Here is a 26444-nt window from a genome sequence, read left to right as displayed (position 1 = left end):
CTTCCTGTCAGACAGGAAGTCGGTGATCCACCTGCAGGTGGACTCAGGCACGGGCAGCTGGGAGAGCATGTCCTCCAGTATGGGTGGGAGGATGGTGTTGAAAGCAGAGCTGAAGTCCACAAACAGGATACTGGCGTAGGTGCCTTTAGAGTCCAGGTGCTGGCGAATGTAGTGTTTGTTCTGTAGGCGAACTGCAAAGGGTCCAGGAGGGGGTCTGTGATTGATTTGAGGCGAAGCAGTACAAGGCACTCAAAAGCCCTCAATAGTACAGAGGTCAAGGCGACGGGTCTCTTGTCATTGAGGCCAATGATCCTTGTTTTCTTCAGAGGGTTGGGGCGGGGGGTGTCAGCAAGGGCAGGGAAGTGGGATTGAGAGACTGGTCCATCAGAACAGACCAGTAGCGAGGGGGAGGGTAATTGTCCAGGCAGAGGGGTTGTGGGGGGACATAATGGGTCGTGCAGCTTTGCAAGCATTCAACTTACTAAAGGACTCACGCACCTCAGCCTTAGATGGGTGTAGGACTGTGTTTTCAGGTTCCCTGTGGTCCATCCCTCTCCAGAATGGAGAGAGGCTGTGTTGCAGTGGAGGGGGGGGGCAGCTGTGGAGATGTCCGGGCCCCTGCTGGAGTGGGGGCTTGTGCGTGGGGGTGGCAGGGATGTCCCACTGTTTTTCAAATCTACAGTACAGAACTCGTTCAGGTCATTGGCTAGGCGCAAGGCACACTGCCTTGCTAAGCCTGTACAGCCTCTTTAAACCAGTCAGTCCTGTTCCCTTAACGCTGACCAGATACTTCCTGCCTTGTCCACTTCCACCACAGTCCAATATGCCCTTTAAACCTGTTCCTGTTAGCTCTGATCTTCTCGTCGCAGCAAAAGCTTCTGGGTACTCAGATTAGCCCTGATCTCTCCATGCCCTCTATTATTCAATAGACAACAACAACGGACTGCATAACTGTATATATATGTCAATGTTATTTAATTGCACTGCCTATATCATGGACACAGACACAATCATCCATGCGATGACAAGAATTCCAATGTACCTGTACCCGTACTTGTTACACGTGGTAAATAAACTTTCTATCCTATTCTATTCTATCATGTCCTTCCTTTTCTGAGATAAAATTCCTGCAGTGAAGTGCATGTTCTGTTTCCGGAAGGTTCTGACACTTCCCTATAATGTGGAGAGCCCCAAGTTGCTGTGTCCTATTCGTAGCCTGGTCATTACTACCTCCTCTTTTCAATTGCCCACTCTATTCTGTATGGCATCTTGTCTCCTGATCCCACTGCTGCTACCACTGTTTATTGATTTCCCTATTCCCCCACACAATACTAAAATAAAAAAGTTGACGCACTTGTCACATCTCACCCCGCCCACATGGTGGCGCTACACTCACTTCATGACATGGAGCTACATGTCCAGAATGTAAACAATCCCAGTTGCTAGCAGACTAGCAGGCTGACTTATTCCCTTCGAAACCCACTTGCACTTAATGGCTAATGTCCGTCCAGTTTGAGAGCAGTACAATTGTGGTGGATGGTACCAGCCCATTCCATTAAATGATTCTCGTTGTTTGATTCCGTTTTTAGGTGAGTAACAGTTGCTTTTTTCCGGTATGATCCAATCTGTAACGTAAAGTCAAGGCCAAAATCACTTGTAACGTTAGAGGACGACACAGGCCAGTGAGTACATAGCTAAATGATCGATATCTTGAAGTTAGACTTGTTCCCACATTTAGCAAGCACATATTTTCTATCCGAAATGTAGCATCATGATCCCGGGGCTTCTGTTTGTCACGTATCGCTCTTCATTAAAATGGAGAAACGTCCAATGTTTAATATTATTGAACCCGATTGAAAATAAAATGGTCACGAAAATGTTATTGTAAACAACCGGACTTTTCATGACCCTAAAAGGCTGGTAGCCTACTAGAAAACACCACTGCCTGTTCACCTTTTATCCAGAAAACATCTGTATATTTTGGTTAAAATGTAGGTTCCTAAGGCCCTGGCCGGTGGTGGTCACTAACATCAAGAGACAGCATGTCCGATATGACTTGTGTCACTTTAAAACGACAATTACCCTTTATCAGTATTCATGAAAATTATATAGTTTTAGTGGGAGGAAACTTAACGTTATTTCCTGTCAGTTTTCAAATCACCGCTCAAGGAAAATAAAGTACTACTGGTCCTGTCCGACTTGAAGGGCTGTAGCTTCAGGGGTCACAGGAGTACCTAACATTAGCTTCAGGGGTCACAGGAGTACCTAACATTAGCTAATATTCCCGGTCTCGCCTGATCTGTTAATGCCCGGTTAAAAGGGTAAAGAGCATAGGTGATACAATGCAGGTGATTCTCTCCCTTCATTTTAGACAGGGTTTCCACCATGACCCGGGACTTAGTGATTGGAGATGAGCTACCTGACTGGGTGGGGGCCAAGGAGTTCTATCAGAAGTATGACCCCAAAGAAGTGATTGGCAGGTGAGTCACATTCTGATCTCCATCGGCCCAATGGTAAACACATTTGTTAATAATACATGAAACCTGCATGTTTTTCCTTTCAGAGGTGTGAGCAGTGTGGTGCGCAGGTGTGTGCACAAACACACAGGGCAGGAGTTGGCTGTGAAGATTATAGAAATCACTGCAGAGAAGATGACAGCACAGCAGCTGGAGGAGGTGAAGACCTCCACACTGAAGGAGATCCAAGTCCTCAACATGGTGAACGGACACTCCTCCATTAGTGAGTCTGAATGGGAGATGTGTCACTGTGTGTCTTGGGGAAAGATAATTTGGTGACTGGGGGACTTTAAATGATCTCTTAAGATCCTATGTTAATCAACTCCTTTTTCTACCCATTTCTAGTCACTCTCATCGATTCCTATGAGTCAACAACCTTCATATTTTTGGTGTTTGACCTGTAAGTAGGAGTTAGATCATCTGGGCAAATTATACAAATATAACCCCATAGAACAGAAAATAATGTAACATTTATCCAAACATTTTCTGTTATTATACTACATTTTCAGCATGAGGAGGGGAGAGCTTTTTGACTACCTCACAGAGAAGGTCACTCTAAGTGAGAAGGAGACCAGGTGAGGGATCTACTAATACATCCTCATCATAACAAGCAAACCAAGTATCCACATTTTTACATGATGAACTCCATACCTAACTGCGCCTTGGCAAATATCTATTGTGCCTGTCTGTTTTTCAGGAGTATTATACGAGCTCTCCTGGAGGCTGTCCAATACCTTCACTCACTTAACATAGTTCACCGGGACCTGAAACCTGAGAACATCCTGCTGGATGACCAGGGACACATCAAACTCTCCGACTTTGGCTTCTCTGTCCAGCTTGAGCCTGGAGAGAAACTGAGAGGTGAGAGAAAAGCTCGATGTCATAGTAAAGGATAGTGTCCTTATTATTCTTTGTTATACAGTGACTGTAATATCTTGATTTCATATTTCACTTCTCTCTGTCAGAGCTCTGTGGAACACCAGGCTATCTCGCACCTGAAATACTGAAATGCTCTATGGATGAGATGCACCCGGGATATGGGAAAGAAGTTGACCTGTAAGTCTTTAAGTGACACTGTACCTTAGACATTAATCATAGTGGTAACTGCAAAGATGATCTTCTTGACTCTACACTCTGGCTCCTCTTCTTCTGTTGGCCAGCTGGGCTTGTGGGGTGATCCTGTTCACCTTGCTGGCTGGCTCGCCACCGTTCTGGCACAGGAAGCAGATGCTGATGCTGAGGATGATCATGGAGGGCCGCTACCAGTTCAGCTCCCCAGAGTGGGACGACGGGTCCGACACCGTCAAAGACCTGGTGAGACTTCCTGTGTGAACGGTGGTTTCTATCCTGTTTTCAGAGGCTGGTTTGTGAAGGAGGCAGGTTGTATGGAAATCACACTTTACCCGATGCTGCTCATATACCTGTGTACCAGGGTTGTAGTCAGGCACTACCGTTAGTTACAACATTGTATTGATAGGATATCAGTGTGAACTGAATGGAAAGCGTCACCTGTTGGCACTACTTTTCCCCTTTGTCCTAATCCCCACATAGATATCCAGGCTGCTGGTGGTGGACCCTGCACTCCGCCTCACTGCTGAACAGGCCTTGGCCCATTCCTTCTTCAGACTGTACCAAAAGGACGACGTGCGACACTTCAGTCCCAGGAAGACCTTCAGGGTAAGCTATCTCATGTTGGTTTTCCACCGCATTTTACCACCTCAGCTTGACTCAGCTCAGTCCCACAGCAGCGAGAATGTACAGAATATACCTCAGAGTAAATAATATACATAGAAGAGTACAAAAACATGTATATGGCAAGGAGTTACATTTCCCTATTCCCTAGGCACAGTGTTTCAATGGGTGTCAGTTTTATGTATGTGTTTTTTTGCTGCGACCAGCATCGCTATAGTTAGCTTGGTCAGTTGGTTGGTATTTGGTCCACAAAAATGTTCACAAAAGGTCAATGTGTCAGCCTGACAGCTGTTACTAATCAATCAATCAATCAATCAATCAAAGCTTTATTTGTATAGCGCATTTCATACCCAGAGGCAACACAATGCGCTTTAATCCACTAATTAGACTAGGCTTGCCACGGTTGTCGGTGTTACCAGTGTACTCAAACACTGAATACATGGTGATTGTCATAACTTTAACACCGCCACACCGTTGTTTTCCGCCTCCACCAGAGTTTTAACCATTTAGTTAATTTCGCATATCAGCACTTACTCATGAGATGAGAGCCCATGTACAGTCGTCTACAAGTGGCTCTCTGACTGAGTTTCTTTTGCAATTTGCCTGACCAGTCAGTATTGTGCACTGATCTACAGTGTTTTCACGTTACATTTCAGCTCGCTTTAGCTCGTTCGGAACCTCGAAGGAGGTGGTCTGAAAAAAGCAGCAACTCAACTCGGCTGTACTCACCTTTTGTGCAGTGGAAAACCAAAACAAAAGCAAGTACAGTCGAGTTGCTGCTTTTTCATGTGGTGGAAAACAGACTTTATAAACCTCCAGTGATTAGTAGAATTAGCTATTTGTACTGTCAATATCATAGTTGCGTTTCAGTTGTATCTACTGTATCAGGAGGGGATTTTTTTGACTGAATGAATAGGATGAATGGATATTATGAGAAGTCAAACGACTGTGACATCCTAAATGTTGCTGTTGTAAGTTGTGATTCTTATTCCCAACCCCCCCCTCAGGTCCTGATCCTGAGTGTGCTGGCCTGTATCAGGATGTACTCTCGCTACCGCAGGGCCAGGCCTCTGACACGGGAGGTTCTGGCCAGAGACCCCTACTCCCTGCGGGGCGTTCGCAAGCTCATCGACGGCTGCGCCTTCAGGATCTATGGCCACTGGGTCAAGAAAGGGGAGCAGCAAAACCGTGCTGCCCTCTTCCAGAACACAGCTAAAATCATGCTTCTGGATTTGGAGGACTTTGAAACTTAGGAGAGGTCATACTTGTTTCTAACTACATGGTTTATATGTAGTTTTACAGGTGTTACAGCTTTTGCGTCTTGTATTTTCCATGTGAATGTAGGTTGTTGTGTTACTTACTGTATGCCTGTATGTTAACTGCTGATTTTGGTCCAGATGAGTAATTCAGGGACTAGAGGCCTTTGCTAGCCTTAATACGCACAACAGCACGCTATTTATAACTAAGGGGTCTGCGCCAGATATTTCATATTAATTACTGGATCCAAGAGAGAGCTATATGAGTCTCCTCAAAATAGCATGCAATGGTTTTTAAGAAATGATCATCACTAAGCCACTGTATCAGTACACACTTAATAAGGGTTTACAAAGTATTTATAAACTGTTGAGAACTTGTTTACAGACAGCTTATGAGTCAAGAAGGAAATGGTCTTTCACCCAAGATTGATCTTCAATCAAGTACTCTACAGATGCAATATATGTCCAATATTTGTTGTAATTAGTTCACTTATATTTCACTGTTTACCTTAAATTAGAGATATTACTATGTTGCTGTATGTTCCGTACCATTGTTATACAAACTTCAATATAACATAGGAAGAAGTCAGTCAGTCATTCCTGAGTAAAGCTCCCACTTAACATGTAAAAAGAGAAGTTTGTTATCCTCGTCAGGTCTTTGGATGTGGCATATAACACAATAATTATACATAATATCCTTTTCATTCCATTTTACAGGGTTTCCTCTAACAAGTGTCTATTATCAAGAATGAATCTGCCTTGTTCCACTTTGTACAATAATTGTAAAAATAAAAAAAGATGACATGGCCTCTGATATCACCCAACAAGATTGTATTGTTGATAATAAAATGAACATACAGCATTTTAACCCTTGTGGTTGACAAAGTTGTGAAATTGACTTCCTCCCTCACACCCAGAAATTATCAAAACAGTTTGACAAGTGCAATGTTTCCGTGAACTGCGAGAAATAGACCTCTTTACTTTTTCCCTTGGAGGTTGCTCTCTAGTGAAGCCAGTGCTCTGTTCAGGTGATCTGAACTCTCCTTTAGCCGCTGCTCCAGTTGGTCAGACAGAAGCAGCATCTCCTCTCTCACCTCCTGCTGAATCCGGGTCCTCAGCTCTGCCTTTTGAGACCGGCCTGCTAGAAAGGAAATAGAAAGTTTCACAAGTTACCACAGACGTTTCTTAATTCAGAACCAGGCATGTGTTGTCTCTGTATTTGGGGAAAAGGGGCCCTTGCAAGTGATAATAACTTAAAAACGAATACCTGCACTAGCCACTTCTGTCGCGGTGCCTGAAAGCTCTTGAGATTCAGGAATAGACTGCTCTTTCTCTTGTTCAGTCTCTGGCTCCTTTTCTGTCACCCTTTCTCCATCTGGTGCATGCAGATAACGGCTGTAGGATGATGTGCTTCATTCTGTACTTTGGCTCACATGGATGAAGTGTGTGGATATCTTTTCATTTGCATAGTTTCTAAATCTATATACCTGATAAAACTGAGTCCTCAGTAAGAGTTTCTTCTACATCTGGCATTCCAGAGTAAGACAAGGACAGATCCAGACGTACCTAGGAGACATGACATCACATTATACAGTATATTTACTCTCAAACATCTAGATTGTATGAAAGTCATTTGAGTGTTTATGTCTGTACCTGAGGGGTAAATATATATTTGTACAGGTTGGAGTGTCTGATGTAGGAGTTGAGGAAATACTTCAAGATCTGGGTGACCTCCTCCGAGGTGAAGAGGTTGATACTGAAGGGATGTCGCTGTGGCAGAGGAAGAACAATACATTTAACATGGCCATGTAAGTGAAAAAATGGGCAACTAGACATGGTGTTCAGACAGCAGACCTCCACCCATGAATGCATTTCGTGGCTCTGTGCGCACACGTGCATGCGAGCAGGACACGTTTGGTATTGCTGCATTCGTTAGGTCGAGAACATTATGCCAATCCAAACCCTGTGTCTCTATGACCTTCCCATGTCGAGATATTTCGCTCCTGAGCCCAAGTCCTAACCATAATAAAATATAGGATCAGTCTTATTCACCCTGACTGAGTGGCACAGTAGAAGTTCACTGCAGTATGCAAAACAATGGTCCATGTTGTTGAGTGGAGTTTCTGTAAATAATGATGATAAAATGATAAAAAGGTTATAAAACTGTACAAAGACAATAACGACATGTACACTGCAGTAGGACAAATATTATAATATATATAATATAATATATAGTAATACAGACTATTAGTATTTTCATGATGTAGGCTATTCATGAGTATCTTAAATGTACAGTAATAATAATAATAATAATAATAATACTAACAATAATAATAGCAATAACAATAATTAATAATAATAAAATTAATTGTATTTATATAGCGTCTTTCCAGATGTTCAATTAGAAACCTGTGTTGGCCTGATGCATGCTCTTGACGATGGAGACCAGGGCTGATGTCTGCTCCCAGTTGAAGCTCCTCTCCCTGCAGAATAGCACCGTGTGGACATAGAGTTCCAGCAGGACACCCCTCCTCGGCTCAGGGAGGTCAACCCCGAGCACACGGCATAGAGTTCTTCTGAGACAGAAGTTACATGTGTGTAAGAAATGAGTGTGCGTGTGTGTGTGTGTGTGTGTGTGTGTGTGTGTGTGTGTGTGTGTGTGTGTGTGTGTGTGTGTGTGCGTGTGTGTGTGTGTGTGTGTGTGTGTGTGTGTGTGCATGTACGCGCGCGCGTGTGTGCATTAGTATTACATTTTAATCTACAATAGTATTTTAACAAATGAGGGTCAAACCTCTCCAGTTCTGGTATAGACTTCATGGTGTCAAGTTCTTCCATGTCATTGTAGCTTATATCTGCCCTGAGACAAACATTGACAAATGTGTTCAAATCAAAGAGATTTGTTCTCATAGGCGACACATCTATAGTCCAAATGTGTTATTATGTCACCTACCACAATAACACTTTGGGTTTCAGGGGGTGAGGTTCCTACCAAGCAAAAACACACTATTTCAATAAGATAGTTATTATTTCAATAAGATAGTTATTATCATAGTATCCAACAACTCGTTACGCAGCTTCAACTAAGTTGACATAGGCTAATAGTGACAGACGGTCAGACTCAAGTTTACCTTTATTTTCCCATCCGATTTCATTTCGCTATATTTTCACAGCAAAACTGTGGCCTATCGACCTGGAATTGATTTGTAAATTAGGTTGACTATTTACATCTGTTAAGAAAATGTCGCTAGAACATAATTCTTTGTTGAACTGCAACTGTTTATATCGCCATACGGTGTCCTAGCAACAACACCATTTCCTGTGTTGCACTTTCTGACTGGCTGCCTCTTTTCATGGCTGTTTATGATGCTACTGATGAAAAATTGACAAACACTTGGAAATTAAGAAAACATAACCTAATTGCAAATTATCCATTGGTGGGTTTGATTGTTTAGGCTACACAATTAATTAAAACGAATTTACACACTTTTGACTTTGTATAGCCTACAGTGGGCTATTGTTATGTCTCATGCTAATTATTATTCATTTATTGATTTGAAGGTTCTGAATTGACTAGCCTACCTGTATAAAAAGATGGTAGCCTAATAATACACATTAAGTTTATCCTTTATCATCAATGTATTAGACATGTGCTTTCAGTAACTCAGTAGCTTGTCAGTGGTCAGCTTTGTCACCAGTGTTCACCAGTGCTCACACACTAGGCTACAGTAGGCTATGTTGTGCCATGGGTTTAAGAACTTTATCCCCCCTTAATCCACTTTACCTTCTGTTGTATGCAGGTGGGTATGTCAGATGGTGTGTGTGTGTGTGTGTGTGTGTGAGAGAGAGAGAGATAGAGAGAGAGAGAGAGAGAGAGAGAGAGAGAGAGAGAGAGAGAGAGAGGAGGGGGGGATGAATCACATGCTTCAGAGTTAATTGATAGGCTACAAGTGTAATGGTGGCTGTCTGTGGACTTCTTATTGATTGACTTATCTTGTCTGCTCTCGTGTTGAAACATATCTACAGTGTTTAGATTGTGAGGGTACTCAGTAGAGGATCTTATTGCCTCTGGACAGACTACCTGAGCCATGGAGGATCCAGATTTACGTCAACAAAAGCTGGACAATCAGGTAAAGAAATCTTAATTTTAATAGAACAAATTAATACCATTTAAATAGAACCTCAAAGAAACTACAAAAGAGATATTACAAATCAAACCGTTTTATTAGCCTATTAGGCTAGGCTACACAGTGAATGAAGATGTCATTAGTGCCAGATGGGTTCATTTACGCACATCTGAAACAAATTAAATAAAGAATAACAGTGAGCAAACAATGGGATGAGTTCACTGTTGAGGTCTTGAGCTGGTGTAGTTCTAATGAAAATATTGATATAGTTATCACAATTAATGAGCTGTTATTGAGAAATAACTATAAAGTTATAACTGGCCTACTTATACCATGGCCTGGGTGAATACTCGATTCTGATTGGCTGGAAGGGTGTACATTATTTCTGGACAAACGCACAGCTAGAACCTCACCACAGCTCGAAATTAATGAGCTTTCACTGTCTCAACGTTACAAAACCACCTTGTCAAAAGCTGATGTAGCCTTATTGTGGCTCTATGGCTGTAGGCCTAAATAATGTCACTTTATCAAGTTTTAATATGTTTGCACTTAGGCTAATGAAAGTAATACTACTTTAGATTACGAATTCGCCTTATTCACCTCAGCCGCCATATTGGTCAGTCTGACGTAATGAGGGGTGCGGATGCGGAAGTGCCCGTTGACTTCAATGTTAAAAGTTCGCTGTAAAAACACCACTTCAAGAACCGAAATAGTCAAAATAACAGGCTGAATACACTATCGGGGTTACAAACTCATCATTACCAGACTCCGATTGTTTTTCACTGCCGTTGTTTTCGCGTTTGGAAATACATCGGAGTGAATGCAGCTGACGGCTAACTATGGCTCATTCACCTCCATGTATTTCCAAACGCGAAAACAACGGCAGTGAAAAACAAGTCTGGTAATGATGAATTTGTAACCCCGATAGTGTATTCAGCCTGTTATTTTGACTATTTCGGTTCTTGAAGTGGTGTTTTTACAGTGAACTTTTAACACTTAAGTCAACGGGCACTTCCGCATCCGCACCCCAGACTGACCCATATGGCTGCAGGTGAATAGGCCTATGATATCATCCTAATAACTCATAGGGAAGCTATTTGTAAATATGTTGTGCGACGTTGTTGGGTTTCTGACAGCTAGATCTGACCCTAGGTCTGCCCATCTTCACTAGCCAGCCCAGCATCTCGTGAACCAATTTAACCAATTGCCACTCGGGCAATTAGGCTAATTATTCACCCCGCTGACCATAGCAACTGTAACCAAGCTCGGAGAACAGCGATATCAAACTGACGGTTGTTATTCACATTTTCGACATCCCATAGCAACATGAATTGTTTTAGGAACTACTTTCTTGGAGAAGTTAAGTAAAATCGATATAAAGTTGAAAATATGAGGCACATCCTTTTGTCCTTGACGGGTTGTCTTTGGCAAGTGGCCATGGTATAAGAGGGATAATACACTCAGAGGTATGCAGTTGTCTAAAAATAATGCTCTTCCTGGAGGCAAACCCCAGTGGGGTAACACACCTCGTTGTGTATTATATCCCTTACATAATACGTAGGCCTACTAATGTAGGCAATGTCTATGTATGCATCAAAGCTATTGGAGATATAACGCTCCTATATACAAGTCCTTTGTTTTTCAACCTGACGGAGAGACATCACACTTGGAATTAATACCAAAATCTCCCTCAGCGCTCCCTGATGATGAAGAAACAGCAGAGAAGGAGGGCCGACACCCAAATGGTCACAGCCCATCGGGACGCTCGCCCCAAGAAAAGCAGACAGAAGACAGGCGGGGCAGATGACACGGCGCAGTTGCTCAGCCATTCCCAGAGCAACAACTCCTTGGATGGTGAGCAAAGCTCTGCACAACCACTTCAGTAGGCCTATTCCTCAGGAATTTCTCTGACTAAATAGAAACTTATTCACTTCTGCTTTCACCCAATAAGAGTGATAGACCTACAGTCACTGTTTTTTATTATCATCATTTCAGAATTGTCTAAATAGAAAGGTGTTGTACTTTTCTCTCTTGTTAGACTGCAATGTTGAACATGCCCATGATAACCCGTTGGAGGAAATCAGTCTGGGTGAACTCAGTATCACAACCAATGGAGCCTCAAAACAGACACCTCCTGAGACGCCCATCATCACCAGGACTATGGAGCCGGAACCTGACCTGCAGCCGGAGCCCACATGTGATCTGGAGAATGAAGACCAGACAGAGGGAAAGAAAACCAAGAAGAAAGCTGTGAAAAAGGGGCAGACTAAACGTCAGAATTAAACCTGTGTGTGCGTCCCGTGTGTGTGTGTGTGTGTGTGTGTGTGTGTCAATAGTCCATTATCAATAATTTATAATAATTCATAACAAAAGCCGTCCTTCCTACCTGTTGTGTGTTTCAGAGTCAGAGCAGAATGAGGAGGAAGAAGAGAGGGAGAAGATGGAGAAAGAGAAGAAAGAAAAGAAAACAAAGAAGAAGGACAGAGTGAAAAGACCCACCCCTGGAAAGAAAGAGAAAGGATGCAAGGTTGATGAGAAGGAGGGATTACATTCTGAGTCAGGTACTATGGGTACTATACTACAATTAAGCCATGATCATTCTCTGGCTGTCGTCCTTATTAAAGGAGGAGACAGCGTGACCATTAGAATAAGTACTCTTGTGTATGACCTTGTCTCCCCTCATTTGCAGCAGCCCCTCCAACCATTCAGATAGATTCAGTCATGGAATTTGGGATCCCAGGGATCAACATGCCTTCAGACACCGACGACGATGACAGGAAGGACTGGTCAAAGAGCCCGGTCCCCCAAACACCCAGGAAGAAACAACTGAACACATGTGGGTTAGCCATTGAATGTTACAATATAACTGACGCTTATCTAACTGTAAACTTGAATATGTTACATGGCTGTAAATTTGTTGTCCCATCCGCTACAGCCAGGTGCCAAATAAGTGACAATGAAAGTAAAGATGATGAAATTCTTGAAAGAGAGAAAATCCCAAGAAAGACTAAGAAAGGGGAGAAAACAAAGTCCAGCCTGGGTAGTCTCAACACCAACCACAGGAAGCAGTCCTCGTCAGACAACGACTCAATTGGAAGAGTAAGATGACAAAAAGTCTACTTTTACACATTACTTCATAAATGTTTCACTTTTACGATGAATACCCAATCAAACAACCTGTTTAATTCAGAGCTGTGGGCTTGCACCCCTGGAAAATATATAGCCTTTAACTCCTCTGTGAACTTGTGTGTGACCTTCCTGTCAGTCCTCCCCTGTCTCAGTGGAGGACCTGGAGCAGTTTGCTTTGCGCCCAGCCCCCAGAGACGTGACCATCCAGTGCAGGATCACTCGGGACAGGAGGGGCGTGGAGAAGGGGATCTACCCCACCTACTATCTCCACATGGAGAAGAAGGATGGGAAGAGGGTTAGTATGTTAAAAACCTACACACTTGATATTGGTTATTTCATGTACATCTGGGCAGCTTTTAGGCACGTGTGGAATAAGTTTGTTAGTTGTACCGTCATCGCCAGTTTTTGATCACTTCCTCCTTCCTCTTCCCTTCCTTGCACTCTTCTTCTCAGGTGTTTTTAATGGCGGGCAGGAAGAGAAAGAAGTGTAAAACATCAAATTACCTCATCTCCATCGATCCCACAGATCTGTCCAGAGATACAAACAGCTACATCGGTAAATTAAGGTAAACCAAACCAAACCACACCCCCATGTTCTTTGCATTCACACTCTCCTTGTTTGTCTATTGGCTTTTTTCCCCCTTTTTTTTGTTTGCTTTGTACTTCACATCAGTATCATGAATCTCACCAGGTGAATCTGTCTCTCAGGTCAAATATCTTGGGAACAAAGTTCACAGTGTATGATGGAGGAGAGAACCCAGACAAGAAGCCTTTTATTAAAGAATGTGAATCAGTCCGACAAGAGTTAGCAGCAATCTGTTATGTGAGTCCTCATCTTCACACAGACGTCCTTCCTGTATAGTACACCTACCTACAGTATCTACATGCAATACATTATTTCTTTTCAGGAGAAGAATGTTCTAGGTTTCAGGGGACCCAGGAAAATGACAGTGATTATCCCTGGCATGATGGAGAATGACGAGAGAGTGTGCATTCGCCCCAAAAATGTAAATTCTTTGACACTGACAACCCCAAAATACCTAGGCCTAGATGATGAATTGATTTGAATATAGTTGGAATTGTGTATTCATATATTGTATTCTCAGATGTCTATATGAATGTAAATACATTGTGTCAATACAACTAGTATATATTTCTCCCTTCAGGATCTTGAATCTCTGCTCTCCCGCTTTGAGAATGGGAACACAGAGAACCTGGTGAATCTGATTAACAAGACACCCAGCTGGAACGAGACGACGCAATCCTACGTGCTAAACTTCCATGGCCGCGTCACACAGGCCTCCGTCAAAAACTTTCAAATCGTCCACCCTGACAATGGTAAGATAAGATGAAGTTTTTAGAAGTATCCAGCGGCTATACTATAGCCACCTAATGCAAGCAGTTTACACAGTATGTGGAATAAATGATTATAAACATTTCCGCTGGAATTTTTTTGAAGTAATCACTCGCTCTGGTTGCTGGTTGTGCTGCCCCCCCCCCCTTCCCCTGGCTCTTACCTGGTCCCTACCCATGGTACCCCCCTCCTCCTCCCTCCCCCAGACGACTACATGGTGATGCAGTTTGGGCGTGTGGCCGAGGATGTCTTCTCCATGGACTACAGCTTCCCTTTGTGTGCGCTGCAGGCCTTCTCCATCACCCTCTCCTCCTTCGATGGCAAACTGGCCTGTGAGTGAAGGTGGATACACCCGGAGAGGATTACTCACATCTAAGGTCACTATGACTATGTTTGTTGTATATGGAGATTCTAGGAACTGTTGATCATGTTTTGTTGTGGTTTTTATTATTTTGAGTGTCTGAAATGTATCAAAGTCATCAAATAAGATCAAAGTCATCGAACAAGGAGTCCCATTTTTAAGTCACCTTAAACTCACTTTTAAGGTATTGGACTGTTTCCTAATTGTTTCATTTTCATTCTTTTATTCCCATATCATCAGGCTGAGAGCGTTCTGTGTACTGTAGATAGGAATGGAGATTACAGGTCCCCTTGAGTACATATTGAGGTTAGAAACCTTTATCTGTAAAATATAATCTCAGAAGTATGATAAGCACTGGAGCAAATGACAAACACACAAAATATATATTTTTACTAGTAAAAAAAGCTTTATTGGGCAAATACATTTTATTTGAATGATTACTGCATGCAGACGTAGCTTGAAATGATGAAAAAGACCCCCTTGTTTTTTCATAGTTTTTAGCTTTCTTCTTTTTCTTTTTTTACTTTTCACTGGTTCTCATGTGTGCAATATGTAAATAGAAATGTAAGAAAGTATGTTGACAGTTGCATAAAGCCCATACTCAAGATGACTGAACCTGTCATAATAGAAAATAACATGGATTAATTTATAATACTTCAATGCCGATTCACAACTAATAAACAAAACTATTCTAAGCCAAAGATGTTCATCTGAATGTGTTTCCTTCCTACATTATCGCAATCAAGGACGGAAAGACTCTTATCTAGCAAACGTGTCCCCAATGTTAAACCAAAAAGTGTTCGTAGCAGATGCTGAAATGTTCCCACAAGATGTAGATAGGGGCAACCATATTTCAATACATGCTCAATGTCAAAACTGAACAACTTGGTCACTAACTAACTTACAGGTAGTTACTGAAGCTAGCAGGCAACGTGTGGAGAGTTAACTAACTATATTGCTAAAAATACAGACAGCTGAGGGCCACAGTCCGATATCAGAAGGCTGCAGTTATTCTGTGGTATGTAGATTTCTGTATATTTAACCACCATTACAAGTGTTCTGACGTGTCTGTGTTTTTGACCTCCTGTCTGTGGGTGTGTGTTATTAAAATATGTATTTTTTATATATTTGCAGCACAGGAAACACATGTATGTTTATATATATATATAAAGATACACACGTTTCCTGTGCTGCAAATGCTGGTTGGCCTGAGATAATAAAATATACAGCATTGACGATGTCTGAAGTCCTCTTTAACGCTCTCTTCCTGTGTGGTGAGACAGTCTACTTTGGTAACCTTTAGTGGGGCCCTGTTAAGTCAACCTCATCTGATCTATTTCTAATCTACATTTACATGTGACACTGCCAGGCCTACATTAGGGATCTTCTCATCCCTGTTGGCCGGGTGTGCTGTACATACATTAGGAGATGATCTGTATGTTCCAAGGAAAACGGAAATATCCTGCCAGTTTTTAAAAACCCTCATTCTTGTTTGAAATGGGAAAAGATCAGATTTCAATTCCAGTTCACACACCACCGCAAACAACTTATTCATATTTTGACTCCATCGATGGGACATTATAGGCTACTCCACAGTTTGTTTCCACAGTTCCAGCCCAAACCTTAAGGGATGGGTAAATGTTGGGGTGATCTGAGTTCTGAAAGCATGTGAAGTTTAGATTTTTGGAGTATAATCTCCCTTTAAAAAGTGTAATGTGCCTTTAGTTTTGAGGGCTGGTTCTATTGACTCCTTCCTCCCTTAAGAAAAACCCCCTCCTCTGTACGTGTAGGCCTACATGACAGTGGAGGGAGATGGTTATCAGCTGCTACTATCTGAAACCTCCCACTTTCAACCTCTGAACAATAGATATGTAATGCTGAAAAACATCACTTCGGTGTAAACTGGGGAAAACAGAAACAGGTGATAAACCAACGTTAACAAGATTCTCAACCAACACCTACAGTAATCTATAATGATGCTGTGCCTCGTCCTTCTCCTGGTGTCTTCCCATATTGGCTGTCTGCATGGAAATTCAACTGAACCTGGTAAATCCATTACTAGTATATTCTACCATGTTCAATATTTTTGCCACTGGGGCTGTTTCTGAGTGTTGTGATGAATGCATTGCCATGCAAGTTGGTTAGACGCAAGACAACTTCGCCCAAAGGGACTCAACTAACTAAAGTAATTTACCTTGAGCTCAACTGAATTTCCATGTTTACATTTCCATGTTTTCAACTCAAAGGAAATGAACAAAAACACTGAATTCGACCTTTTCAGTTCTACGCAATTTAATTTCTCATATTATTTTGAAATATGATACGACATTATAATGGGATATTAACAATGCTTGGAATCTTACTACAGTACCACTTGAGAGAGATTGGCAGATAAAGTAGGACCCCACTCATCCGAACTTCAGAGATCCGAACCTCCCGGTCTACCGGACGGGCTTAAAAAACGTTTTGTTTTTTTGCCTGCTATCTGGTTACTGGTGGGATTTTCATTACAGTACTGTACCCTACTGTGAATAAAAACAGAACTGTATGTAGACCTACATGTTGCCTGTAGGCTGTAGCCTACCGTCACGTTTCATTTCTTTCTTACTCTATGTCGAGCGCAAAACGCAAACGAGTCTGCTGCTGCATTCCTTGGTAGCCAGAAAGCGCGTCAGCAACCTGAAGCAGCATCGAGTCATTTTTAATTCCCAGTTAATGGACTTCAGGAACACAGACGTGTTGTGAGCATGTAGATTAGCCTACTAGACCTACTGTATTTGTTAAATAATAGCCTACAGCCTAGGCCACGTTAGCCTACATCGGTTGTTTTAGAGACTTTCTTTTAGGCTACAATAGCCTAAACACGACAACTTGTCTGTCATTTCATTTATTTATTTATTGATTATCATTTGCTCTAATTGTTCTAATGTTGGGTTGTTTTAGGCTATACCATGTTGTTCTGCGAATACAGTAGCCTATCGATGCAGCGTACGCCTCATTTGAGAATAAAGTACAGTATTTTCTGGAATATGTAGGGGTGGGATGTCTGCCCACCTCCCTTGTTCTCTGTAAAGCGCATTGTGTTGCCTCTGGGTATGAAATGCGCTATATAAATAAAGCTTTGATTGATTTGATCAAAGCACGCACTCAATTGGAAATTCGGTTATTTTATTCTAGGCTACTGTAGGTCTATTATAGGCTAGGCTAGTTGGCTATTTGATTGCAATTTTGATGCATTTTCACAAGTAATTAAGGGTATTTATCTGTCTATTATCAGTCTATATGAAACAAGTATACCACTTATTGAATTTGGTGCATTTTAACATAAGTTTCAGTCATCCGGACATTTCAGAGATACGAACGACCTTCGGTCCCGTTGATGAGTGGGGTCCTACTGTAGTTTGTAGAGTGCTGGACCTGCAGTATTTTCAAGAGTGAAGCTGCCCTTATGCCTGTCTGTTTGCAGATGTGGACTACAGTTGTCTGACTGACTACCTGTACAGCATCAACTGCACAATGACCGTCTCACCAAAGGAGGCCCATGTGGCTAACCACTCTCACTGGCTGGAGTTTCGGCAAACTGAGGGGTGAGTTCATATATCCAGTAACCCCACTACCTTTCTCATAATATATAGCTATAACATTATCTAGGACCTTGAGCATCTGGAAAGGCACGATATAATTACAATTTATTATTAGCAACATTCTAATAAAATTGTCAAATCTTCCACGGAGCCATACCTCTCCTCTCCACATAATTCAATTCACAAAGTACAGTGCGGCCTCTATATGATCCCCTCTCTCTTCTCACCATGCAGAGACACAGAGTTATGTATGCTGACATGGATTGAGAGCTATTACTCCTGCTCATTCGACACACTCCCTGAAGATGAGGATTCATACCCCCACACATTCTTTGAGCTAGATCGTTTTGAAATCACTCATTATCACAGCAGCAGTGATGGACACCTTAGCTTCAAGTTGTTGGCTGAGGAATACTGCCCTGTGAACCACAGTAAGATACTTTAACGTTGCATACTAGACTGTCTCTCTCTCGGACACAGCTTGAGAGTACCAAAATCACTTATTCACTTAAATGGGGGCTACTGTAACTGTTCTTGTTTGGTGGACAATATTCAACACCTTTTAACTTTTCCCCAGTAAAACCTAAAACACCATGCAATCTCACGGTCAGATGGACCTCAAGTCAATACAACTTCACATGGAAGAGCAACTATGAAGAATATCTATATTCATTTCTGATCAACAATCTGATGTATGAACTGTCGTATCACAGAAGCGGCCACCAAGACAATGTAAGACATTTTCAGATCAACCCTGTTTCAGAAAATACCAGACAGGAAAACATCTGTTCATAATGTGTCTGGTCTCTGTTCACAGCCCATAACGCTCTCCTCAGTTTTAATGAGCATCACCGTGGATGACCAGCATTTTGAACCAGACTCTCAATACATTTTGAGAGTCAGGTCCAGTCCGGATCAGCGTATTTACAGTGGACAATGGAGTGAATGGTCATCAGCATTTCACTGGAAAACAGATAACAAACCAGGTATAGGTCTACTGTAGTTTGAAGACATCTGATCCCATTTTGGTCCTTTTTATCTGAGTTTTATCCTCAAGGTAAATACACTTGTGTTGTATTTTGTTCACAGTTGTTTCTTTGTTTGAGGGGAAATTCATAATCCTGATTTGCGTCATCCTTCCAATGCTACTGGTCCTGTGCTACATCCCAATTGTAAAGTAAGTAGGTTCAATAATACATTATAAAATGGGTACATTTCTGTTTCACAAAGAAATGTATTGCACTGCTCTATATTGAACAAATTATTCTACTTGTGTTGCAGGATGAGGAAAAGTACTTCCATCCCAACTCCTGCACCCTATTTCCAGTCCCTGTATCGTGACTGTGAGGGGGACTTCAAGGTAGGCCAGCCTTCCTACCCCTTTCATGAATTTTAAACTGGAAGTCCTATATTAAGCTTGTGTAATAAACAATATTGCTCAGTTTGTATGAGATTCACAACTATTAACTTTTATTACAGAGCTGGGTTGTGGCTCCCAGCAACGAAGGCGACGTCCTGAAGACTGAGGACACCTTACAAGTCTACACCATAACCGTCCTGGACAAGGATTCCCCGCAGCCCCTCCCCTCCATGGTCCAGGACCCCCCAGGCGACAGCCCATTGGACCCAGTCTCTGAGGCCACTCTCCTGGGCAGCGCTCCTGCCCAGAGCCCCGCCCCCCCCCTGCCTGCTCAGAGGGCCCCAGTGAAGAGCCTGTCCCTCAGCTCGGACCCAGAGAGCAGCCTGGAGGAAGACTCTGGATGCTGGCTCTGCAGCGCCACCTCCCTGGAGCAGGAGATCCCCTGGTACAGCAACGAGTACTGCACCCTGTCCCACCTGCCCAAGGTCGACCAGGGCGTCAGGGCCGATGATCGGTGCTAGTTTACAGAAATTGTTTGATGGAGACAACCTGGTTGAATGCCGATTGGTCGTTCATTAAAGCTAGGGGGAACAATGTTTGAAGCTGTTTAACGTAACCTCGGTGGTACAATTCTTACTGCCAACTGTTTTGTATCGTTTTACCAGTCTCTCTCAAGTGTACTCATCTCAGATACTTGGGAGGGATTTTGCTCTGGCAAAGTTTAATTGGTAGTGATCGCGTTGGGTAGGTTGATCTTGATAGTCAAACAATTTCAACTGTCCATCATTAGTTGTCCATCATGCGCTAAAAAAAAATCTTTATATGTTAATATCTTCTCTATACTTCTTATAGCATATCTTACATCTATAATCATATTTGATATTACACAAAATGACTCTCCGCATCTTCAGATTCAGTGCCTGATGCATCATTTGTAAATAGTTTCCCTCCAAAAAGCAACAGGATGTGCTTTCATTTGAATACTAACTAGCATTTAAATTTCAAATATTCAATTACTTGTAGATGTTATAAGCATTAAATAAAGGCCAACGGCAATGAAATGAAAATGTCTCAATCTTTTCTGTGGTTGTTTTATGAATGCTGACAAATTACCATCCCCTGATGGAGAAGTAGTGTCGATTTAACCTCTTAAGGCAATAAGGTGGCAGAGGCTTTATAGAAACGGTTTTATTTATTCTAACACATACATGAACAAAGCACCATATAAACATAAAGAGTCTGATAGAGAAGTAAGCCTACCTGCCCTCGGGAGTGACCATGTGGCCATCTTCTTTTCCCTCCTAGCAAACACTCCAAGTAACAAAAGAGATACAGCCAAGGCAGAAGATCCTATCTTATATTACAGCATGCCGAGTAGAAAACATGTGTCAGAGTCAAGACAGAGCCATCTAGAGACACTAGTGAGCTAGGTTCACATACAACAGCCAAGACAGTTTTAAGCAGTTATAACTGCCTTCTCGGTTCTAAAACTGTAGTTCTGAACATTTGACAAACACATTCTAGAACTAGAGTTTTAGAAATTCTAAAACTGTTTAAAATGGTCTTGGCTGTTGTATGTGAACCCAGCTTTAGACAGTACAAAAGTGCCATTCATTATACAGCAGTTGAAATACTGACATTGAAGTAATAGCAAATTTTACATCATTTAAATCATGTAAAATAGAGGGGGGGGGGCATTTTAAGGAACATACCCTGTGAGAGAGCATCATTTTAACAAATAAAAAAACAAAAAAAAAAACAACCAAGACATGTTCTTCCTAGAAAGAGGAGGATGATGGGATAATCTTGAACCGATGGTGGAACCGGTGCTTTGCTGTGTTCCTCGCACCATAAGACAAGTCAGAACGACTAAAAAGGAAGTGAATGGGTGTGGGTGGGTGGGGGGGGGGGGGGTCCCAATCCCTGGTAACACCCCACGCCCCCGCCGAACCAAGGAACCAACATAATAAAAGGGCAGGTCAGAGGAGAGCAGATGGCACAGAATGCGCGTGGAGTTTTTAAATAGAAGTCCTTAAGCAAGTCCCAATGTGAGGGGCACATTCAGAGGAACTGAATAGGGAGGTGATCCGTGTTTGATCCATTCCTTCTGCCCATGTCCAGGCAAGTCTTCAGCCTTACGAAGGGGAGAACTTTTTGGCCTGTGCTCGAACTCTTTTTTCATATTCTACTCTGTTTTGGCTGAAAACAAATATAAACAAACAGAGAAGAAAAAAATAATTTAAAGAAAATAGGAAAGTCCAGTTTGTCACCCATAGACTTCAGAGCGCTTTTTAAAAAGACACCTAGGTCTCAAGAGCTCCCCTCTATAAAGGAAGGCTCAATATTTTTTGTTAGCAGGACACTCACCAGTAAATCGTGTATGCCTCTGCTTGAGCGGGATCCTGGATATTTGGCTCATTTAAAAGTTCCTGGATACCTAATAGGATCTGAAAAAATAGCAAATAATAATAAGATCTAGTTCAACACTGCATCTCACATTATAAAGAAACTTCAACCTACTGGTTAACTGGGGGAAAAAATGAAATGCCTATTAAGAGTAGTTTTTGCAATGCAGTTTAGCGGATGTTTCTAGTCCAGAGTGTCTATTTACATGTGACAGCACTTTACCAGCATATTCTTAACTGCTTTGGCAGTTTGCTATGCATTCTGTTGGAGGTGTTCAATGCCACTCCTGTCCACCTGGTGGCACTGTTCAGTAAAGTACTGCCACCAGGCTGTCCTAACCTGCTTGATGGTGATCGCTGGTCTCCAGTCCTTGTCCTCCTCTAGAATGGATAGGCAGACTGTGCCTGACGGATACACGTTAGGATGGAAGAGTGGAGGCTCAAATTTACCTGTGGAACAGGAAAAATAAATAAACAGAAAACCCATTTGGAAAAGATGAGGGATCTAAAAGAACGTTCCCCAGAACTGGGCTGTAATGACTACTTAACAGATCTGTTACTGAGGGGAAACATGCTCACATTTCGGGGGCGAGGAAGGATAGTCATCCTTGAACAGCATGCGCAGTTTGAACAAGCCTCCTTCCCAGGGGGTCTGCAGATGAGAATTGTAAAATATTATCTTGTTTATCCTCTGAATGTTGAGGTTAGTTATAAACCCTCTTTGCACCAATCCTTACACTTCTGCTTGCCTACTAGGGCTGTCCCTGACTAAGAATATACATAGTCTGATCTGATTGCACAGGTCTTGCCAAGGCTACTGAGCACACAGCTGTGGAAGGCTACATGATGCGCTCTGTCCGCAGAGAAGAATCAAATATATCCTATATGTAATGTACCAGCCCACCAGATATTTATAGAATAATCTTGCTGATGACTGCATTTGCTAATGTAGGTAATGTAGAAGCATCAGTATTAAAATGATAAAAAGCAGCCCAGTCAAGATGCTGCTCTCATGGTGTCGCTGTTCCGATGCTGCACAGGCTATTGCAAGTTAGTCTATCATGGCGATTCACTCACACACACACACACACACACACACACACACACACACACACACACACACACACACACACACACACACACACACACACACACACACACACACACACACACACACACACACACACACACACACACACACACACACACACACACGTTATTAATAGGCTGGTATTTACACCAAAATAGGCAATGTATCATGATTTGTTGTGAGAAACCAGGCAATTCTAAAAGCAGACATTCAGCACCCCCATAAAGCCCGAATGGAATGATCTGCATGATCTGGGATGACTGCAACGATACGACTGAGATTGACATTCAAATCAGGCTCCTTCAATCAAATCTAATAATCAGGGTCAGGTCTAATGCATACTGTGAATAAATTTGCATTACCCCTTTTTTCCCAGGAATGGCACATTCCCAGTTCATCAAGTTCATGGTTCCATCTGGGTTTTTTGTCGGTACAGCCACGAACCCCTGTGAAAGACACGGAAAAACAACAACAATCGAGTAAAGGTGTTTGTACACTGCCCCATACCAACGCCAACCAACACCAACATTGGATTGGTATGACATGTTTGTTGCCTGTTGGTGATGGTTGGATGGATTTTGCAGCTAAATTTTAAACTTGCAACATGCTAACAACTACTGCTGACTAGAATGTTGGGTGTTGGTTGGGGCAGTATGCAGGAACCTTAAGAAAACTAAGAGGCACAGTAGGAACTTCAGAAGGGAGTTTAAACCTCTACTTCACCATTATATCAATCATCTGCAGCTGTACCACTTATTTGAATTTCTATACGCAGAACACCAAATGCAGCTACTCACAAATGGATGGTCTTTTCGCCACGCCTTGCGTTCCTGGGCGAGCCGGCTCAACGCAATGCCAGACATTACTAGTGAGGTACTGCAACAACAAAAGTTGACAATTAGCATGTGTGCTTTCTTAACACCACTACTACCCATATTAGGGCTTCTGATGTGCACAAATATAACCCATGCAAAATCTCTCGCTCTTACATTTTCTGTCCGTGCGTGTCCACATATACCCTGCAAATGTTCAGACTACTGGCCACACACACACACTTAATTCTCGAAGCTGTTAACTTATTTCTGTTGACAATAGCACGTTAAAGTCGCACTGAAACAATTTGAGATCATCTAACTTCCGTAGTTTGACTTATTTCCGACGCAAACAAGCTATGAGGGTGGGACATTATGTTTAGAGGAATTTGATTGGAACATTGACAAGTGGACGGATTTTAAGAACTTTAGACAGATTCGATAGAAGGATAGCGTTGATTGACGGGTGGATGTCGTGAGATAATTAGCCTAAAATCTAAGGTACCCGTTGTCGTCATTGCACGTGACCTACCGTTTTCCAGGAAGTAAGAAATTATATTCTGATATAAGATTACAACAAGTAGAATTTTGTATTTTTTTTGGCATACATCGTTGAATAGGTGAACACTGACAAATTATGTGAACCAAAATGGGACAGAATGCTTTTTTCATTTCAGTGCAACTTTAATGGATTGGAGGCGTTTGGACAGCATAAAGGTCCAAATCAATAAAATCAGATATAAAAGTGTCGTCACTAGCTGCTTGTACAGTTTCACAATCTCCACGAACTGCTGTGGCTGTTAATGAGGCCCCTGCTTCGATGTTTCCAATACATTTCTCAAAGGCAGCGACCATTTCTTACGGCGGCTAGAAGTACCTATTTCAAACATCTTAGCCATAAATACCTTATATTCGGGTTGTTTATGGTTTATATTCGGGTTGTTTATGGTTATTGGTGGAGTTCTGGTTGGTTAGGTTCCGAAAGCAGAATTTCCCTAAACAAGATGCAGCGCCGTAATAACAGCGGACAAGTCGACTATGCCTTTCTGAAAAGCAGAAAGCGACTATTGTCTGATTTAGTGAGTGTGCCAATGTCATGTTCTTGCACTCTAAGATAACTCTCCCCTGTTCTCATCCCCCATGCACTTTGCACTTTTAGACTTCCGACTTTTATTGTTATTGTTACACATAGTCCTGTATGTTTTATTGTAATTCTATGTATTCTATGCCTTTCTGAAGAGCATCGCTCCAGACCGAGCAGCGGTCCCGGGCTGCACCTGTTTCACTTCAGCCGGATGTCCCAGTTAGTTGCTAATTGGCCAGATTGGAGCTCGAGGCTGTCCCAGAGTGCAGGTGTCCCGTTAAAACGGTGTCCCGTTAAAGAGCTCGAGGCTGTCCCAGAGTGCAGGTGTCCCGTTAAAACGGGAATTCCAGTTCACCTCGGTCAACTCGACGGTCACGTTATGTAGCCCGACTACTGTAGCTGTAATAACGTTTATATAGTGACTGCGCTATGGTAACATCCACAACAAGTCACGTGTGTGATTGTGAAGGTGTTCTCATGAGCAACTGAGCAGCTTTAAATAAAGTGTCCAAAGAGCGCAACCTCTATGGCGCAGGCAGAACATCCGGAAACTTCTCTGCGCCAGACAGGCAGCTAGTTAGCATTAGCTAGTTAGCATTGGCTAGTTAGCATTGGCTAGTTAGCATTGGCTAGTTAGCATTGGCTAGTTAGCATTGGCTAGTTAGCATTGGCTAGTTAGCATTGGCTAACTAGCTAGCTAGTCAACAGATTTGCGCAAATCAGCTGGTCCTCATCTTTATCATCACTAAGCGACATATTTAGCCAGCTGAAGGATTAAGACCATCAATAATTTCCAAATCTATGAAACCTTTAAGTTAATGACTCCCAAAGTTGGCTAGCTATACTCACAAAGCAACCGATTAGCTAGCGTGCTATTGTGCGCCATAACATCCTGGCGCGGAGCGGCTGGCCGGCCTGATGGCATGGAAATTGCGCACTTGTCGATGATTTATAAATCTAGTTTTGGAAATGAGCTTTCGTTCCCCGAATTATTTTCCTCTCGCAAACGTTCGTTGCCATGATGGTGGTCCGTGTTTGAGTTAAAGCGGCACCTCACCAGGTTTTAAAATAAGACCACTCACAACACAGCAGGACAAAGAACCCAAGGCGACCAAAGAGGCGCACATTTACGCACCGACCAAAGTAGCGAAAATGGCGCAAACTCTGTCGGTTTAAATAACCTTGTATCTCAAGAATAGTACATCTGTAACATCACCGATGACTATCTCTCACCTCTCAGTATGGCTGTAAGGTCTTCAATATTTGAACCGCAGGAATGAATCGTGCTTTTATCAGTATAAACCTTATAAAGTTTCCCTCCTGAAAATCCACCCGTTTCTACCAAGTACCAAGGCTAAATAAGAGGACCATTTGCATCGCTTACCTCCTTGCCGCCTGAACAGAATCAAGACTGATTGAGATTTTTTTTTTCATGCATGAGATGAATAGAACAAAAAAAAAAATGCCGTTGAAACATAAATATACCAATTATTTATTATTTACAATATATATTCGTGATTTCCGTTGTATTTATTAATGCATTTAAGTTACATTGCGGTGTATGTTTTTCAGGCTTTTTTTTCATGGCCTATTTAATTAATCAGTTCAAGCTTTTCCAAATTGGATCACAGTTTAGACTGAACATGATTGATTGCAATTATACAGTAAGTGAGAACA

At 42.2% G+C, this 26444-nt stretch overlaps 4 protein-coding genes across 4 annotated transcripts; 2 read left to right on the top strand and 2 right to left on the bottom strand.

The window, feature by feature from the left end:
* The first annotated feature begins 1453 nt into the window (after positions 1–1453).
* phkg2 (phosphorylase kinase, gamma 2 (testis)) lies at positions 1454–6278 on the top strand. The gene is made up of 10 exons (XM_084455838.1): positions 1454–1589; positions 2372–2480; positions 2564–2739; positions 2862–2916; positions 3026–3091; positions 3214–3377; positions 3482–3572; positions 3677–3830; positions 4068–4193; positions 5216–6278. Exons 2-10 carry the CDS (start codon positions 2386–2388, stop codon positions 5459–5461), a joined length of 1173 nt encoding a protein of 390 aa, XP_084311964.1. The 5' UTR covers positions 1454–1589; positions 2372–2385; the 3' UTR covers positions 5462–6278.
* Positions 6279–6441: 163 nt separating this feature from the next.
* cfap119 (cilia and flagella associated protein 119) lies at positions 6442–8616 on the bottom strand (the record flags this gene model as incomplete). Its single annotated transcript, XM_084456147.1, has 8 exons — positions 6442–6605; positions 6952–7030; positions 7118–7234; positions 7517–7587; positions 7874–8037; positions 8256–8321; positions 8415–8449; positions 8593–8616. The coding sequence occupies 8 exons, from the start codon at positions 8614–8616 to the stop codon at positions 6442–6444; spliced, it is 720 nt and encodes a 239-aa protein (XP_084312273.1).
* Positions 8617–9549: 933 nt separating this feature from the next.
* LOC311323846 (uncharacterized protein) lies at positions 9550–14411 on the top strand (the record flags this gene model as incomplete). The annotated part of the gene is made up of 12 exons (XM_084456146.1): positions 9550–9591; positions 11283–11442; positions 11627–11860; positions 11991–12149; positions 12278–12424; positions 12524–12687; positions 12854–13012; positions 13171–13283; positions 13426–13540; positions 13626–13724; positions 13884–14055; positions 14278–14411. The coding sequence occupies 12 exons, from the start codon at positions 9550–9552 to the stop codon at positions 14409–14411; spliced, it is 1698 nt and encodes a 565-aa protein (XP_084312272.1).
* A 6158-nt stretch (positions 14412–20569) lies between these two features.
* On the bottom strand, positions 20570–26118 carry ube2ib (ubiquitin-conjugating enzyme E2Ib). Its single transcript, XM_084456699.1, has 7 exons — positions 26001–26118; positions 23669–23747; positions 23234–23317; positions 22361–22433; positions 22122–22231; positions 21744–21823; positions 20570–21575 (listed from the first exon to the last, which is right to left on the bottom strand). The coding sequence occupies exons 2-7, from the start codon at positions 23732–23734 to the stop codon at positions 21512–21514; spliced, it is 477 nt and encodes a 158-aa protein (XP_084312825.1). The 5' UTR covers positions 23735–23747; positions 26001–26118; the 3' UTR covers positions 20570–21511.
* Between the last annotated feature and the right edge of the window lie 326 nt (positions 26119–26444).

Source organism: Borostomias antarcticus, assembly GCF_949987555.1.
Source record: "Borostomias antarcticus genome assembly, chromosome: 22".
NCBI lineage: Eukaryota > Metazoa > Chordata > Actinopteri > Stomiiformes > Stomiidae > Borostomias > Borostomias antarcticus.
This window is presented reverse-complemented; position numbering and strand designations above follow the sequence as displayed.

Bases quoted from the DNA above. Each gene is read 5' to 3' on its own strand.
- phkg2 (XM_084455838.1), top strand. From the start codon at position 2,386: ATGACCCGGGACTTAGTGATTGGAGATGAGCTACCTGACTGGGTGGGG. The intron at 2,917-3,025 runs GTAAGTAGGAGT...CTACATTTTCAG, and splicing joins ATATTTTTGGTGTTTGACCT to CATGAGGAGGGGAGAGCTTT. The intron at 3,573-3,676 runs GTAAGTCTTTAA...TCTGTTGGCCAG, and splicing joins TATGGGAAAGAAGTTGACCT to CTGGGCTTGTGGGGTGATCC.
- ube2ib (XM_084456699.1), bottom strand. From the start codon at position 23,734: ATGTCTGGCATTGCGTTGAGCCGGCTCGCCCAGGAACGCAAGGCGTGG. The intron at 23,318-23,668 runs GTGAGTAGCTGC...TGTCTTTCACAG, and splicing joins GGCGAAAAGACCATCCATTT to GGGTTCGTGGCTGTACCGAC. The intron at 21,824-22,121 runs GTTAGGACAGCC...CTATTTTTTCAG, and splicing joins CAGCGATCACCATCAAGCAG to ATCCTATTAGGTATCCAGGA.